General features: G+C 56.9%; 1 protein-coding gene across 1 annotated transcript in view; it reads right to left on the reverse strand.

Moving 5' to 3' along the window:
• Positions 1 to 16,990, reverse strand: part of LOC137454139 (diacylglycerol kinase beta-like) — a 33,530-nt gene extending 16,540 nt beyond the window's left edge. The window contains exons 1-10 of the mRNA XM_068164065.1: positions 16,880 to 16,990; positions 9,584 to 9,851; positions 6,795 to 6,871; positions 5,285 to 5,450; positions 4,318 to 4,554; positions 3,374 to 3,544; positions 2,935 to 2,984; positions 2,093 to 2,167; positions 1,878 to 1,997; positions 586 to 703 (exon numbers count right to left, since the gene is read on the reverse strand). Of these exons, the coding sequence (XP_068020166.1) occupies positions 586 to 703; positions 1,878 to 1,997; positions 2,093 to 2,167; positions 2,935 to 2,984; positions 3,374 to 3,544; positions 4,318 to 4,554; positions 5,285 to 5,450; positions 6,795 to 6,871; positions 9,584 to 9,650 (1,081 nt within the window). The 5' untranslated portion in view covers positions 9,651 to 9,851; positions 16,880 to 16,990. The remainder of the gene's footprint in view (positions 1 to 585; positions 704 to 1,877; positions 1,998 to 2,092; positions 2,168 to 2,934; positions 2,985 to 3,373; positions 3,545 to 4,317; positions 4,555 to 5,284; positions 5,451 to 6,794; positions 6,872 to 9,583; positions 9,852 to 16,879) is intronic.
• Between the last annotated feature and the right edge of the window lie 989 nt (positions 16,991 to 17,979).

The following is a 17,979-nucleotide window of genomic DNA, read 5'->3' on the forward strand; positions in this document are numbered from 1 at the left end:
ATCATAGAATCACAGGATCATAGAGTTGTTTTCCTTGGAAAAGACCTTTAAGATCCTTGAGTCCAACCATCAACCCAACACCACCATGGCCATAAAACCCTGTCTCCAAGTGCCACGTCCACATGTTTTCTGAACATCTCCAGGGATGGTGACTCCACAACTTCCCTGGGCAGCCTGCTCCAGTTCCTGACCACTCTTGAAGGAAAGGATTTTTTCCTAATATCCAGCTAAACTTTTCCTGGCCTTTCAGGCTATTTCCTCTCATTCTATCTCATGATATTAAGGAGGAGATCAACCCCCACCTCACTCCAATCTCCATTCAGGGAGTTGCAGAGAGCAATGAGGTCTCCCCACAGTCTCCTCTTCTCCAGGCTAAACAACCTCATTTCCCTTAGCTGCTCCTCACCAGGTGTTCTCCAGACCTTTCATCAGCTTTTGTCACTCCCCAGCACAGGCTCTGACTCCTCCCTGCTCACCCTGCAGCACCCACAGGGCTCAGCATTGATGGGAACCGGTCCCCCTCCCTGGAGCACTGGGATGGGGTGGAAGCAGCCAGCCTGGGGGCTGTGATGGGCCAGGACTCACAGGAGCAGCAGAGGCCCTGCTTGCGGACCCCCAGCAGCATGGTGCGGCAGAAGTTGCAGTAGGCAGGTTTCTTGAAGTGCTTCAGCCTCCAGGCATGCTGGCCATCATCCTTCACGTTCTGCAGGGCAGGAGAGTGGAGGGCAAAAGGGGCAATCACTGCCTGATCAACCTGACATTTATATCAGCCTTTTGCCCCATGAAAGTCTCCAGCTTGTCACAGGGAGTTCAGTCCCGGGGGGATCATGGGCTGCCCCTGCTCCCCTTCTCCCTGGTGTTCCCCTGGACATCCTGATTATAGGATTCTATGATCCCTGCTGCCTGGGTATGTCCAGCTCCTGGCACTGAGATCCTGCTTCTCATGGTCCCTCAGCAAGGTCTGGCCACAGGGATGCTCTGCTGATGACTGACAGGAAGATGACTCCACATCTGGGGCCAGGCCACCACAACCAGGCATGAGTGCTCTGCAGGCACTGCTTCAAACTCCCTATCTGCTTGAATCTTCCTGCCAGGAAGCCATCCCTCCCGCCTCGCCCCGCACCGTTCTGTCAGAAGTGAGCACCACAACAGGCACCGGGGCACAAAACCCTGGACTTTCCCTGCGAACTATCACCCTGTCACCAGGGAAGCATTGCCGGGTGTAGGGTGCCCTCCCGTGGTCCCTGCACGCCCTCCACTGCCACCCATCCGTGGTTCCTGTATGCTCTCCATCACCACCCACCCGTGGTCCCTGCACACCCTCCATCACCACCCACCCGTGGTCCCTGCACACCCCTCATCACCACCCACCCGTGGTCCCTGTATGCCCTCCATCACCACCCACCCGTGGTCCCTGTATGCCTCCCATCACCACCCATCCGTGGTCCCTGCACACCCTCCATCACCACCCACCCGTGGTCCCTGCATGCACTCCATCACCACCCACCCGTGGTCCCTGTATGCCTCCCATCACCACCCACCCGTGGTCCCTGTATGTCCTCCATCACCACCCACTTGTGGTCCATGCACACCCTCCATCACCACCCACCCGTGGTCCCTGTATGTCCTCCATCACCACCCACCCGTGGTCCCTGTATGCCTCCCATCACCACCCACCCGTGGTCCCTGCATGCCCTCCATCACCACCCACCTGTGGTCCCTGTATGCCTCCCATCACCACCCACTCGTGGTCCCTGCATGCCCTCCATCACCACCCTCCTCTGCCACTGCTGCCAGCCCCCAGTCCTTCCTCTGGGAGCATGCAGGGCATCTGGATGTGGTGAGGATGGGGCTGATACTCCCCTGCAAGCACTCACCGTCTCCATCCCCAGGAGGACCAGCAAGGGGATGGTGGTCATGCCACCCCGGATCCACTCCTCCAGTGTCACAGTCCCATCGTGGTCATAGTCGATCTCCTCCATCATGGCCTTCAAGATCTGGAGGAGGTGTGGAACAGGATGGCATGGTGATGCCTCCTATCAGCCTCAGCTGTGCCCCACACACACCAGCTGCCCCCGGTCCCACCACTCACAGGCTTCAGCTCAGCCGAGTCCCACTCCAGATACTCAGCCACATGCATCATCTGGTTGATGATCCGATCCAGCTCCTGAGCACAGAAAGATGGCAACAGTGCCTGGCACCTAGGGGTGGCTTTGGGCACGAGTAGCCCAGATGTCCAGCCTCACCCCACAACGGGGGACACACCATGTCCACGACCCAGTACACCCAATGCTGCCCTGAGGCCCCGCTCACACAAAGGGCCAGCAACTCCCCACTTCTCCGGGGGTGCTGGCTGCTGCTTTCTCTTATCAAAATCTGCCAGAAGATGGAGGGGCAGAGGGTTTCCCCTCAGAAAAGCTGCTCTGACACAACAGATATTTCTTTGCAACAGTTTCAGAGGGAGATGCCCAAAGGACAGAAAACCCACCCCCCAGGGTGGGGGCTGCGCACGACTTCGCATTTTCTGAAGCGCCGTGACCTGATGTGGAGCTGCAGTTGCTGGTGGGTGGATGTTCTCCAGCTGCTGCTGGATGCTGCAGAGCTGGCATGCATCCCCCAGCCCCACAGTCCAACTCTGCAGCAAATGCTGCTGTCTTCCTCATTGAATCATAGAAGCAATCATAGAATCATCGGACTGATGAGGTTGGAAGAGACCTTTGATATCACCAAGTCCAATCTCTCGCCTAGAGCTCACAACCCCACCATGACTGTTAAGCCACTGCCACTAAACCATGTCCCTCAGCAGAACATCCATGTGCCTTTTAAATACATCCAGGGATGGTGACTCCCAACACCTCCCTGGGCAGCTTTCTCCTTCCTTCCTTCTTCCCTTGTCTTTTCCCTTCCCTCCTTCCTCCCCCGAGGAGGGCTTACCGAGCTGTCCAGGAGACCGTTTCCATCGGTATCATAGAGGCGAAACATAACTGCAGGGAGAGGAGAAGCCAGCTGCTGGTCAGAGCCCAGGGGCACTGGGCAGCCAGTGCTCAGTGTTGGGGTGACCAGGGCTGTGGGAAGGGAGTGGCATCACACCAGCTCACCCAGGAAAGATGTGACCTGAGCCCATAGCAGACTGTGGGATATGGGAGCAAAGCCATGGCCCTGTTGGGTGCCCCGCCACTGGACATGGGTGCTGGCAGGCAGGAGATGGTGAGAGGGTTTCCCAAGTGCTTGTAAGGTGTCTGCCACAAATCTGAGCAGGAGCACCTAGCCCTGTGCCTCAACTTGGGCAAATCCATCCCGGGCAATGACTCCAGCCACTGGTCCCCCTCCATCAGGCATAACCAGCATCCCATGGCCCCAGGGTCTCACTTACATTCCAGCTTATCCTCTGCTCGTCCCCTCTCCAGCAGGGACAGGTAGCAGACAATGTCCTTCAGATGGACCACTTGGGCCAGCGGGGTGGGTGGCGGTGGGGGAGTGGCTTTCACTGAGCCGTGGCTCTTCCGAAGGCTGAAGGGTAACCTCTTCTCCATGCTCCTCACGCCTGCAGGCAGGCACAGGAAGATGAAGGCCAGGCACAGAGGAACAAGGAGCTGTCCCCAGCTGAGACATGGGGCTCAAAGGGACCCATCTGGAATGGGGTGGGCAAGGTGCAGAGGGGGCAAGGCTGGGTACAGGAGAAGGACTGGTTACACGAAGAGGACACTGGGCTGGGTGCCATCATAAGAGCAGAACTGCACACATGAAGGGGACACTGGGCTGGGTGCCATGGCAGGAGCAGGGCTGGACACTGCCAGCTGGTTCCTGGGGCACAGACCTCTGGCACTGCAGACGTGGGCAGGGTGAGTGGTGGGAGCCCACGTGGATGTGCCTTGCTGGTGCCTAGCACCCAGGCAGAAGGAGCGAGAAACTCGTCTGGCAGCAGTAGCATCTCAGGGGGCTGCCAGGACAGCCCACGCTGGCGGGCGCCCATGCTGCCGGCAGCCTGCAGCAGATGGCTGCTCCTGGCAGAGGGACCCTGCCTAGCACTCCCCTCGTCGGTGCTGGCAGGAGCTGGGCTGGTGGCAGCTGTGACTCACCGCTCCAATCCCCCCTCACTGGGAGCTGCAGCCAGGTAATGGAGACATTGATGGGCAGGGGCTCTGTGGGGTGGCTTCGGTTTGCAAAGCAAAGATGTCAAGACACCAGAAACCCACAGAGTTTGGAAGGTCACCTCCACTGCACCGGGTTCCTGACCAGCTGCACCACCAGCAGTTCCACAGCTTGGGAAACCAGGAAGGCATTGGCACTGCCCACGTCCCCTCGAGCCAAGCTCACCTGAGGACTGAGGGCTGATCAGGGACCCAGAGATCTTTGAAGAGCCTGAGGAGTTGTGAGCAGAAAGGGTGCCAGTGGTGGACTTCTGGGAGGATGATCTGGACCAGCTGGGGGAGGTGTTGGGGATTGATGCTGGGGTGAGGGATGCTGGCAGTGGCTCAGCTGCATTGCTCTGACAGCTCTTGGGCTCGGCAGTGTGTCGTCCCAGGGCACTTAGGAGCATTTTCCCATTGATCCCTGCAATGCAGACAGATTCCCCTTGCCAGTGTGACACCAGAGTCCCTGTGCCTGGCAAACTCCTTACTCAATGAACCCTGCCTGACTGCCAGTCGTTCACCTGGAGATCCCATTTGCTAATCCCAAAGTAGATTGGCACCCAAGCCCCAGGGCTCTCCAAGGGGCACTGCAGGCAGCCCCTCACCCTCCTGCCTGGTGCAACAGCTACTAGCATGCTTCTGTCCTAGGCTGTCACAGTGCTTGAGACCAGGCAGGTAGGATATGGTCCCCTGCTATCATTCCCCAGCATGACAACCAAGAACCCCAGGAGGGTTCTCCCTATTCTTTTGCAGGTTACACCTTTCAGCAGATGTCTCAAATCCCCTGGGACCGGGGCTGGGTGAAGCAGAAGCCAGGTGCCTGGCACACATTCCCTGCCCTGGGTGCCCACACTGGTACCTGTGACAGGGGCACTCCTGTGTGGATGCAGATGACATCAACAGTGACTCAGGCTCTGAATGCTCAGCAGAATCAGTGTAACGATGCCCTGTGAGTCCCTCCCCCTGGGAAAAGCCCTCTCCACCTTGGCGTGGCACAGAGCCCTGGGGAGCCCATCTATCAGTGTGCTGACCCCAATGTTACCCACAGGAGGTGCCACCCCACAACCTTTGTCCCCACAGGGTGCTGTAGGAGTGAGCCCGACACACTGCTGTGCCACGGCATGCCTGGCTGGGTGCCAGGGCTGGCTCACCAAGGTTGTTGAGCTGCGAGATGCCAGTGCTCTGGCGCTGGGCCTCGGGGGAGGCTTGGCATATCTTACGCCTGAAGGAGGTGAAGAGGTGTTGGCAAAGCTCCTCAGGCACATCTGCCTCCAGGTAGGTCTTCATGAAGAGGCGAAATCCCTCATAGTCAATAGGCTGGGAGCGGGGGGACAGAGGAGAAGGATAGAGATTCCCTGAGTATGCTGTGGTGGTGCTGAGCTGCTGGCAGTGTTGTGAGCCCTGTGCCCTGGTTCCTCCTCACGGGGCACACCATCTACAGAACCCTCCCCAAAACTGCCAGCTTCCCAGATCTCAGTGGTGGAACATAACCTGAAGGGATCCAGAGGCCAGAAATCCCCAGGTCTGGCTGGAGGCTGGAAGGAGTGCAGCAGAGACACGCCAGTGGTGTCTGAGTCAGAGGTGGGAGCTGCAGGAGCTGGGACAGGAGCTGGGGAGTGGCAGGGCAAGGAAGAGCAGAGCTGCAGCAGGACAGGATTCACCGGTGGCAGGCAGCAGCCAGCTTGCCTGCCTGGGGGTCTGCAGACCCCTGCATGGTGGGCAGCTCACTGCAAGGGCAGCAGGCACTGATGGGTACTCAGCTCTGGGCAAACAGGTGAGGAACTAAACACAGACCTTCTGGCATGGCCAAAGAAGGCCAGGGGTGTTGGAGGCAGAAGATCTAACAAGCAGTGCCCGGGAAGTCTCCTGCCTTCCCAGGGCAGGGCACAGAGCAGCAGGATCCTCTGGTCCATCCCCTAGCACTTGGGGGCCATCATTCTCCTGAGGTCTCTTCACCTTCTCCTTCCCCACTGAGCATCCCCATCACATCCAGACGTTGCTGCCCCGATGGTTTTTGTGCCTCAGCTGCAGCAAGGGTCCCATGGTGCCCCTGAAGAGCAAGGTAGTTTTGCTGCCCCTCGCCGCTGCATCCAGCCCTCTGATTTTTCTTGGTTTAGCCTCTTTTCTGGTGATTATGGCCCCTGTGAAAGGCTCTCTCCTGCTGGCACACTAAGAGCTCTCTGAAAGCATGGCTTGGAATAAACAACCCAGCTTTCCCCAGGCGAGAGCACAAAGGCACAGGGCAGTCCCTTGTCCCCACGCCAGCAACAGCAAATTCATTTGCTTTTGGAGGAGAGAGAAAATCCCTCTCAGCTCCTGCCTGGCAAGCAGATGCCCCAGAATGCTCTCAGCAAGGCAGCCGGCAGCCAGCGCGGGATGGCAGCACGGCCATGGGGTCCTGGCAGTGCTGCTGGGATGGGGTGGGATGGGCTCACAGCAAGCCTGGTCCCCAGGATGGCCAGAGGCAATGCGGCTGGAACATGCTCCCACCTGTGAGAGCATCCTTCCCAGTCCCAGGAGCAGAGCCCTGGTGAGGAGCAAACAGCCAGCCAGCCCTGCCTCCTCCCAGCTGCTTTCAGCTGGGGAATGTGGGCTGGGGGAGCTGGGGGGTCTGGGAGCTGCCAGCAGATTGGAGGCAGGCTGGAGGGGACAGGGCCATACCTGTTCAGGGTTGTACTTCGAGAGGACACCGTCCCCGTGGAACTCCTCCAGGACGTCCTTGAGCTTCTTTGTGGAGTCTGTGGAGACAAAGGCATCATGCTGAGCATGGTGCCAACAAGTCCTCTTCACCATTAGACCACCAGCAAGATGGTGGAGAGAAGTTTATCCGCTGAATATAGAGTTTCTGGTTCCTTCCTTGCCTGGGAAGGGGACACCCATGCCCGGCTGTCCCTGCAGATGTTATACTGGTGGGTTCTTCCTCCTGTCTGAGCTAAAATAATGGCAGACCAAGGGCAAAACCATGGGCTGGGCAAGGGAAGCCAAAACCACTCCCAGTCCCAGCTGGAGCAATGTTGAGCACCAAGCCTGGCTGTCCCTGTCCTGGCCCTCAGCACAGGTTTTGGGTGGATGTCTCCTGCTGACACCCCCTTGGCAACCCACTTCATCCCCAGACCCTGCTCTGGGCTGGCTGCCTCCAGGGGATGAGCACCTCTGGTATTGCTCAGTGTCAGCTTCCAGGGCATTTAGGAGGCATTCCCTAGGCTGGGTGTCCTCCAAGCTGAATGTCTGGAGGAGCACTGGTCCTTCCAAAATTCATAAATAGGGGGAAAACGGTAAAAAAAGATCAAATGGAGGGGATGGTAAGCCCTAACCTTCAGAGGTATCTCTGTGCATGTCCATTGAACAAGGCTCTTGGACGGGACAGCCCCGTTAGCTGCTGTGAAATCCTCTCCCCAAGCAAGGGGCTGTACTGGCTCCTGCTCCCCCAGCCCTCCACTGAGCACAGAGCTTGACACTGACCCACAACCGCCTGGGATACCTGGGGCAGGTCTGAGGGTCACAGAGCACAGCCAGGGGCCAGCGTGTGCCCAGTGAGGGGTCTGCTGGCTGCAGGGCTGGGGAGGACTTGTGGGAGGACCTGTGAGGCTCCCAGGGAGGGGGCAGCTGCTGCTGCAGCCTTGCTCCCCACACTTGGACGCAGGCGATGGGAGCGCCAGGCGCGCTCTGGGCTGGGCACCGCAGATGGTGCTGTGTGCCTGTGAGTCACCAAGGCAGCACCCACTCTCTCTGGAGCAGCAGGAAGAGATGCAGCAGGAACGCTGCACACATGCCTCTGCCCGCAGCTCTGCCAGCCCACCTGCACTGGGATGCCTGGCAGGGGGAGAGGGGCTTGGGGGCAGCTTACACAGGGCTGTTTGGACAGGGAGACTGCATCTCCCTAGGCTGCCAGCGCACACCAGGCTCATCTTCCCCTACAATGCACAGCAGCCCTGAACACAGCCCATGGGGGGCTCATGGGGGCCCCATTTGACTCCCAGTCCTCTCCTTCACAGCTGCAGGACCCAGCTCACCTCCAGAGCCATGCTGCCCCTACAAAGTGATACCCCTGAGATTGTAAACCCCTTCTGCCTCCATCCTGCAGTCCTGGATGGACTTCCTGCCCGTTCTGCCCTGCTCTCAGCACCTCACAGAATCACAGAATGCCAGGTTGGCAGGGACCCCAAGGATCATCTGGTCCAACCTTTCTAGGAAATGGTGTTGAAATGAGATGGCCCAGCACACTGTCAAGCTGAGTCTTAAAACTGTCCAGTGCAGGGGAATCCACTGCTTCCTTTGGCAGATGATTCCAGTGTCCGACTGTTTTTATGGGGAAACATTTCCTTCTGGTGTCCAGTGGGAATCTCCCCAGGAGTAACATGTACCCATTCCCCTCCCTGGGCTGCACCACTTCTCCACCACCTGCCACAACCAGCATGCCTGCATGCTGGCTTTCTAGCAAGCAGGACCTCGAGGACCTGAGTTTGGACCCCTGGCTCCCTCCCCAGCTGTTTACAATCCCAGGACCCCACAGCATCACCACCAGCCTGCTCTTCTTGGCAGGAGCTGCAGGAGAGGCTCACTCTGCAAAAGCAGTGAGATTACTGCAGCGGGCTGGCAGCCCGAGGCGGGCGGTGGCGGCGCTGGGCGTGTTTGGGCAAAGCCTTCCTGCCTTCCGCGCTGGCATTTAGCTGCGCTCACAGACGTGGGCGCCGGCCGCCTGCGGAGGGACCCAGGCACGCTCATCTGTGCAGCCCACAGAGCCGGGAGGCTGTGCTCAGAGAAATCCTCCTGAGCACGCAGGCACGGAGACCCCTCTCTGTCTGTCACACCCCATCAGCCAGCACTGCGGGGCAGGGACCCTCCCATCCTCTCCATCCAAAATCCACGAAGCCACCTAGATGGCTCTGCTGGAGTAGGTCCAGAGTAGTCCATGAAAATTATCAAAGTGCTGGAGCACTTCTTCTATGATGACAGGATGGAAGAACTGGGGCTGTTCAGCCTGGAGAAGAGGAGGCTCCAGGGAGACCTTAGAGCTGCATTTTAATATCTGAAGGGGTCCTAACTGAAGGCTGGGGAGGGACTGTTCAGAAGGACTTGTGGTGACAGGACCAGGGGCAACAGTTTGAAACTGGAGCAGGGTAGGTTTAGGTTGGACAGCAGAAGGAAGCTCTTCACAACAAGAGTGGTGAAATATTGGAACAGGTTGCCCAGGGATGTGTTTGAGGTCCCATCCCTGAAGACATTCAGGATCAGACTTAATGTGACCCTGAGCAGCCCGATCTAGTTGCAAGCATCCCTGCTGACTGCAGGGGGTTGGCCAAGATGACTTTTGAGTGTCCCTTACAACCCGATGCAATCTGTGAATCTAGATCTCCAGGGGGACAGGAAGGATGTGTGAGACCCCAGCCCAGCACAGATCAACAAATCCCGTCTCCAGGAGCGGGGTGTGGAGGCCACAGGGTACTCACAGTCTGTGTACTGCTGGAGCTGGGCAAACTCAGTGGGGCTGAGCGAGATCCAGCCACCATCGCCCATCTTCAGGCACAGGGCCCCAAGGCAGGGCCACGAGCCACGGTGCTCGCTGTGCCAGCTGGCGTGCTGCAGGTCCCAGCTGACCACTCAGTCACAGCAGCGCTGCCAGGGATGCATCAGGCTCTTAGCTGGCTGGCACCATCCTGCTGAGCCCCCAAGAAGCGAATCTCAGAGCTTCAAAGCACTGGGTCAGCACCTTCCTCCCTAGAGTAAGGACAGAAAGAGAGGAGGGGATCAGTGGTGTCCTGCCATGGCTGCCCTCAGGGAGTCACTCACCTGCAGCACTTGGGGCTGTGGGGGCTGATGAGGGTGCGTGAGCTTGGAATGGGGCACAAGGCTGCTTTGCCAGATGGGGAGGGCTCCCCACCACAGCAGAGGGGGACCCCTGGTCCACGTGACTAGAAAGGGGAGCCTCCAGCCACAGCAAGGGTCTGGCAAAAAGTGGGGTGAGGGCAAGGAGGGACACAGAGCATCTCACCATCCAACCTTCTCTGGGGCTTGGCACCCTCAGGGGACCCTCTCTGCCGTGGAGGCAGTACGGTGCCACCTGCAGCAGCCACAGCTCATGATGGCTGAAGGATGTGGCTCAGCAGGGGCAAGGGGGACACCACGGGCAGAGAAAGGAGCTTGTTGCCTTATTTACCCCCTGCATTTTCCAGGGAAAGGCAGCGTGATGAGAGCAGAAGGAAGGACACAATTAATTAGAGAAGGCGCAGTGCCTGCAGGCAGGGGATCTGAATGAGTGGAAACTCCCAGCTCCTGGCTCCATCTCCAAAGCTGCTGGTGACCTTTAGCTGGCTCTGTCACTGAGAAACACCACCAATTAAAATCTATGTTCAAAACAGGGTGAGAGGGAGCCTGCTTGGGCTGGAAAAACCTGCACCACCGAGGAAGTGTCAGAGAGCTTCCAAGCAATTAGCCCTCTCGAGCCCATCCGTCTGCAGGCTTTAACATTTATTAGCATCTTCACTTAAGCAAATTGGTTGTGGAGGGCAAGGGTAGCTGCCCTTCAAGGTGGTTGCTCTTCAAGGAGTGGATTACAGCAGTTTGATCTCAATTATAGAGCCATCCCCCTGCTAAATGTTGGCTCCCAGTTTCCTCCAGTCTGAGCTGATGAACTGGAGAAAGCAAAGCATGAGTGAGCTGGGAAGAACCACACAACTTGGGGTAATGCTCAGGGGGTATCCATGCCCTGGGTGGCTGGCTGGGCTGCCCACAGCACTTTTTCATTCACTGGAAAAAGTATGACTAAGTGAGAGTCTTTCTGGTCTACCAGGTCCCACATGCCACACCAATACCATCTGGTGTCCCCAGGGACAGTGGCACATGGAATGCAGCAGTGGAATGCACTTAACCCCTCATCTTCAGGATTTCCCCCCACAGATGGTCTCTGGGGGATAAACCTTCTTCAGCTCAGCCACACAGGGCAGCCCCAGAAGGGGCAAGGAGATGTGACCACCTTTATGGGGTTTTAGGAATGCAACATGGGGAGCACTGCTGCTCACTTCCCAGCAAAACCAATTCTTTTTAATGTTACTTTAGCTTTAACTCCAGCCACAGTGAATCATAGCATTATGGAATTGTTTAGGTTGGAAAAGACCTCTAAGATCAGCAACCATCAACCTAACACCACCATGATCACTACACCATGGCCAGAAGTGCCATGTCCCCACATTTCTTGAACACCTCCAGGGATGGTGACTCCACCATCTCCCTGAGCCATGGCACACAGACTAATCCCAGTGTTGGCAGAGGATGGAGTGCTGCAAACCCCTCCTTGGGGCTAGTAGGAGGACAGTGACACTTGGGCAAGCAGTGCAGGGCTAAGCACCTGGCTGTGTGGCACATGAGGTGTTCTTCAGCCATGGAGAGTGACTGCACATCTGGAGAGAAGCCCACCAAAGCCGAGGCATACACTTGCTGAATGACCCCCCTGAGAGCTGCTGGGCATTGCAGATCAGAGCACACCCTGCTCCACTGCCAGGACCTGCTCCAGCCCTGTGCCATGTGGGGCCAGTTGATGGGCAGGGGGGAATTTGCCTTGAAGCAAACTTTGCCTAGTATGAAACTGTGCCCTGCTAAGAGGATGTTCTCTAAGAACTGGGCAGATGCCTCTGCCCAGGAAATCCCCTGCCCCTCTCAACTCTCTCTGTTAGCAGAGGACAGCTCTGGGGTGCAGTGCTTCTGGGGCTTTCTCCTTGGCAATCCTGTCCCACGGCCTGGGACTTACTTGCCACAGCTCAACATGGTTCTGAGGCTGCTGGCAGCAGAGTTGAACTGGCAGGGCCTTGGGGATCCCCCAAGGTGGTTTTAGGCTGATGCTTGGACTTTATGATCTCAGAGGTCTTTTCCCACTGAAACAATTCTATGATTCCATGATGCCTCTCCTGCTCCTGCCCAGACCCATGGGGCAACAGCTGGCCCAGGACTTCAGGGTACAATGCCATAAACCTGCACTGCTCTGCCCTTGGGTCACTCATGTGAGGACAACACAGAATCCTGAGGAATATGTCATCTCCACACCCTCACTGCAGCCCTGCCAACCCCCTGGCAACTTGCCTCCAGCCTGTGGCCATCCCAGCTCTTTCCTCTTGGCAGTTCTTTGTCCCCATGCCACCAACTGGGGCCAGACAGGCTGGACACAACAGTTTCAGGGCTAGAAAAAACCTGCCCGATGTTTTCCCACACTGACACTGGTTTCCTGGGGATTTCCATCTTGGGGAAAGGACAAGCAGGAACAGGGTGTCTGCAGCTTTCCAGGATGAAAGGTTTCTCCTGAGGTACCTCTGAGACCTGAATCTTTTTAAATTTTTTTTGTCTTACATTTATACAAGGAAAGGCTAAGAAAACAAAGCAAGTTCAGCCCTAAGAAGAAAAGGCAGAGGGTGGGACCTAGCTAGCTCTAGCTGCCTGACTGAGTCCGGATTCATCAAGTCCTTCCATGACTGATGGCAAATAAAACCATCCCTTGCTTCTTTTCACGGCAGGTCAGCGAATCAGAGAAGCATTTTGGCTGGAAAACACCTGTAAGATCATCAAGTTCAACCATCATACAACTACCAAGGCTGGTGCTAAACCACTGTCCCTCAGCACCACATCTCTGTTTTGAAACATCCCCTCCAGCGATGGGGATTCAACCACCTCCCTGGGAAGCCTGTTACAGGGCTTTAGAGCCATTGTGTTGAAGATCAGTGCTGATCCACCTCGTTTAAACTATATTCTTACCCTGAAAGGCTGGACTAGATGATCCTCGAGGTCCTTTCCAACATAGTATGCTATGAATCTATGAACCCTTCCAGTGAAGGAGTTTCTTCAGATGTCCCAGCTAAACCTCTCCTGGGGCAACTTGAGGCCATTTCCTCTCATCCTTTCACTTGTTACTAGGGAGAAGAGAACAATATCCACTCTACTCCAACCTCCTTTCTGGAAGCTGTAGAGGGCAACGAGGTCTCCCCTCAGCCTCCTCTTCTCCACACTAAACAACCCCAGTTCCCTCAGCTGCTCCTCACCAGACTTGTTATCTAGACCCTTCACCAGTTTTGTTTCCCTTCTCTGGACACACTGGGTTCTAAGGAGCCCAAAACTGAACCCAGTACTCAAGGTGTGGCTTCACCAGTGCTGAGTACAGGGGGACAATCACTGCCATGGTCCTGCTGGCCACACTATTGCTGATCCAGACCAGGATGCTGCTGGCCTTCTTGGCCACCTGGGACACTGCTTGCTTGTGTTCAACCTGCTGTCAGTCATCACTCCCAGGTCCTTGGGCAGTTCCCAGCAATTCTGCCCCAAGCCTGGAGCATTCATGGAGTTGTTGTGACTCAACACTTGGCCCTATTGAATTTCATCCCATTGGCCTTGGCTCATTGATTCAGCCTGGCCAGGTTCCTCTGTAGAGCCTTCCTACCTTCCAGCAGATCAACATTCCATCCCAGCTTAGTGTCGTCTGCAAACTTACTGAGGGTGCCTCGATCCCCTTGTCCAGATCATTGATAAGGACTGTAAAGAGAACTGGCCCCAACAAGAAGCGAGAGAAGGAAAGCAAAGCACTGGGCCATCCCCAGGGGCTTTCCCTCAGCAATTGCTGGAATAACAAATGCCACTTCTGGCACGTCAGCCTCAGATCTCAGGAAAGGCAGAAAAAAGCCTCCTTAGGAATCCAGCTGCTGCTCGTTTGGCCGCTCTCTGAATTGTCAGTGGCAAATTATGTTCTATTAAATCAAATTTACCTTGCTATAAATAGCTCCCCTGCTAGTGTTGCAAATAACACTGGATTACCCTGCCTGAAAGCCCTCCCTGGGACACGGCCCCTCTCCCCCTCCTCACTCCTTGCCTGCCAGCCACGCGCGTGGGCTCTGCCATTCCGCCAGCACCGGCAGCGCAGCGTGACTCAGGGTGGCTGAAGTGCCTGGGGTAGGATGGAGAGCGGGAAGCCAGGAGCACTCCAAGTGCCTCCCAAACCCTCCTGAGGGATTAAGTGGTGCCAGAGCCCCCCAGGGCCGCTGCACAGAGCACACTGCCAGTCCCAGGCTTGGGTGAAGGTGATGAAGGAGGTGCCTCAGGGAGCAGAGCCGGTGCAGGGAGAGGCACACCTCAGTGGGAGCCAGAGCCGAGCCATGTACAGCCTGAAACATTCACGTCAACAAGGGAGATGCCAGGCTGGAGCTGGCAATGGGCCAGTCCCTGCTGGCAAGTGAGGCCTGGGCAGGCAGCAGCATGGTCAAGATGTGGGCAGAGGGCATGTCTTGATATCCCTGAGAATGGGATACCCACAGGGATCCCCAGTGTCCAGAGCTGGGGGCTCCTGGGAGGGCAGGGGAGCTGCTTCTCCACACAGCCACCCCTGCCCATAAGCCTCACCGCCAGGGCCTGGCTGCCGGGTGCTGCTGAGGGCCAGTGCCCAAGTCCCTGCACTGCTCCTTTGGCACGCAGTGCAGTGCCATGGGGCTCGCCACGGGTTTGGGAGGGCTTGTTCCACTGGCACCCCACCTGCCCTCTCTGGGACTGGAAGCAGCAATGGAGCCCTAACACTGCCCAAGCCGGGCAGAGCAAGCATGAGTGGTGGGCTGGCAGCGTCCAGGAGCTGGCAGCAGAGCAGCCTCTCCCGCAGAGCCTCCAGCCTTCGTCCAGCTCCGCAGGAGCGTGCAGATGGGCTGCCAGCGCGTGCCCTGCCTGCAGGAGGTTTCTGCTTCAGATACCTTTTGGGAAGGAAAAGCGTTGGCTCCTTGAGCTTCAGAGGATGAAGCAAGGAGAGGAAGCTCCTGCTCTGCATGCACACACTGGTACACACAGAGGCTGCAGCTCCCTGACCAGGGCATGGATATGGCATGGCCCAAAGCTGGGCCCTTCCCTGCACCCCTGGCCAGGCACACTGAAAGTCACTTCCAACATCTTCTGGTGGGGCAGGAGCGTGGTGGGTGCCTGCAGGAATGGCATTTTTCAGCACACCCGCCTCATCTTTTGGAAAGATCAGCCTATTTTTGTGTTGGGACTGGGGAGAGGCCCCCGAGGCGGTGGGTGGAGTGTAAATCCCTCCTGTCCCACTGCAGCAAACAAAACCCAACCAAGTCACGCTCAAACTATTTTCTGCAGTGAGAGGAGAAGGCAATTTTCTGCATTTTGCCAGTCCGAGAGGACACTCAGGATCTGCTTTTCCCACTCTCCCTGCCTGGAGCTCCCTACACTTTCCCTAGCCCCTCGCCCATCCTGCTGAGCTAGGCACACTGCTCAGGTACTTTGCACCAGCATTGCTTTGGGTGCCCAGCACCCCTGCAGCATCAGAGCAATGAAAGATGCTGGCAGGGGTAGCCACAGCACCCATACAGGCAGCTGCCTGTGAGCCTGCACACTCCAGCCCTGAGATCTCCCACTGGAGGAGAGATGCTCCTTCCCACCTGGACTAGCTGCTTTTCAATGTGCGGTGCCAGCTGCCCACTCCCTCACCTTGAGCAGCAGTCCAGCAAACACAGAGATGGTTGGTAGTACAGAAACTGAAATCTGATGTGCACACATCTGGCAGGAGCACCTTGCTGGGCTGCCGTGCCTGCTTCCAGCTGCACAGGTGTCCTTCCCTTGCAGTCTGTAAGCAGCAAGCAAGCAGCATTTTGCTCCCCTCTCCCCGGCTGCTGTATTCAGAGGACTGGCAAATCTGGGGAGAACAAACATCTGCCACCACCATGGCTGCCTCTGGTCTCTCCCACACAACTGGGTGGTGATATGGGAGGAGGAGGGTGGCCATGGTGGCCCTCTGGGCAGGCTGTGGATGTACCAGCTCCTGTACAGGAGCTAGCAGAGCTTAGTTCAGCTCAGCAGCGTGGGGACAGCAAGGACACAGCACAGCCCCCCTGGAGCTCACACCACTCTCCTCCGTCAGCCCTCCAGCACCAGGACAAGCTCAGCTCACACCCTGAGGCCACCAACAACTTCACAACTGTTGCCTTTTTAGAGAATTGCTCTGCTGGCTGAGTTGAGAGCAGGCTGAGAACAAGCTAGCAGGACACCTTTTGAGCAAGACCCATCCCTTTACTACAGAGTCCCAGCACGGTGGGGGTTGGAAGGGACCTCCAAAGATCATCTAGTCCAAACCCCCTGCTAAAGCACCACCTCTCCAGCAGCTCCTAGCCAGCCCAGAGCTTGTCTAGGAGAAATGCTCCTTCCCGTGCCACAAGGCAGAGGGGAAGACGACGGGGCAGAGATGGGATGGGGCACACACAGGGGCTAGCCCTTCAGCCCAGGGACTGGGATCCTGCCTGGGCTCCAGTCTCCATCACTTCATCCCTACAAACCCAGGGCTTCCTGCTACAGTCCCCCGGGTTCCCCGCACCTTGCATGGGGTAATGCTGCTTTCCACAGCTTTGAAATATCTTCTTCCCCCCACCTTCCATCTCCTGAAACAACCTGCAGAACGAGTTGCAACTAGCCTTTTCCCGGAGGCCAAGACATGCTGAGCACCTCCCTTGGTCCTCCTTGCCCTCCAAAGCAAATTTTTTTTCACTTAATGAGAAATGACCCTTACTGCGCTTTCCCCACCTGGCAAGCTGGCGGGACAACTGAGCTCTGGGGGCATCGGAAAGGTGTCTTCTTCTACCACACATAGCTGAGACCCAACACAAAGTGAGACACCAGTGAAGACCTCATAGCCACCCCTGGTTGCCTTAAAGGCTCGCTAGCAGCCATCTTCTCCCCCCTCTGCCTGTACCCCACCCCGTGTCCCCAGCCCACCGCTGTCCCCTTACTTGGTGTCGGCAGAGCGGTGCCATCGGCAGCGGCCAGGTCGGTTCCGGTGCTGGCTCCGGGGCTGCCGGTTCCCAGCCTCGCCGAGATGAGGCAGGCGGAGCCGCTCCCCGCCTTCGGCTGCTCTCCGCCCCGGCGCTGAGCGCTGAGAGCCGAGCGCCGGGGCGGGGAGTAGCCGGGATGGGGGGAGCGGCTTTTCCACTCATTTATTATAATTTCCCACCCCCTCTAGAGCGAAAGGGCTTTCCCCATCCTTGTCCCCAATTCCCTGTCCCTATCCCTGCGGCTTTTTAACCCCACCCCACCCCCCGTCCTGTACCTCGGTCCCTTCAGCTTTTTTTCCCCTTTGGCTCTTTCCTAAGGAACGGAACAAAGCACCAAAAACCCCTACCCCAAACAAACAACAAAACCAGATAAAAAAGCATTTTTATTTTCTTTCCATGACGCAGAGACTATGCCTGCTCGGGGGGTGACACTATTTCAGGCATGTCTATTATTTATGTTTTGCTATATTTACATTAATTAGAGACGCCAGCCGTCTTACGTTGCTCTCCCAACTTCAAAAAGCAGGAGCAGGAGAGAGAGGTGGATGAGACCAAGCCTTCTGGAGAGGAACAAGCAGAGAGCAGCAGGATCCACAGCTAGAGCTACGCTTCGTCTGCTGCTCCCATGTCACGTTCCTGCTCTACACTTGGGATCCCTCCAGTTCCAGCCTCACTTTCCCTACCTCCTTCCTGCCACCCCAGAGAGATGGGTTCAGACTTCTGGCTGGGATGCTGAGGATGATGGAATCACCAAATCACAGAATGGTAGGGGTTGGAATGGACCTCTGGAAATCATCAAGTCCACTCCCCCCTGCCAGAGCATGATCACCTGAAGCAGGTCACACAGGAACACATTCAAGCAGGGGTTTGAAGGTCTCCAGAGACAGAGTCTCTATCACCTCTCTGGGCAGCCTGTTCCAGTGCTCTGCCACCCTAAAAGTAAAGAATCATAGAATCATAGAACTGTTAGGGTTGGAAGGGACCTCAAGGATCATCTAGTTCCAACCCCCCTGCCATGGGCAGGGACACCTCACACTAGATCAGGTTGCTCAGTTGCT

This window comes from Melanerpes formicivorus, unplaced genomic scaffold (genome assembly GCF_026170545.1).
Source record: "Melanerpes formicivorus ecotype bairdi unplaced genomic scaffold, bMelFor1.0.p_v2 SCAF_76, whole genome shotgun sequence".
Taxonomy (NCBI): domain Eukaryota; kingdom Metazoa; phylum Chordata; class Aves; order Piciformes; family Picidae; genus Melanerpes; species Melanerpes formicivorus.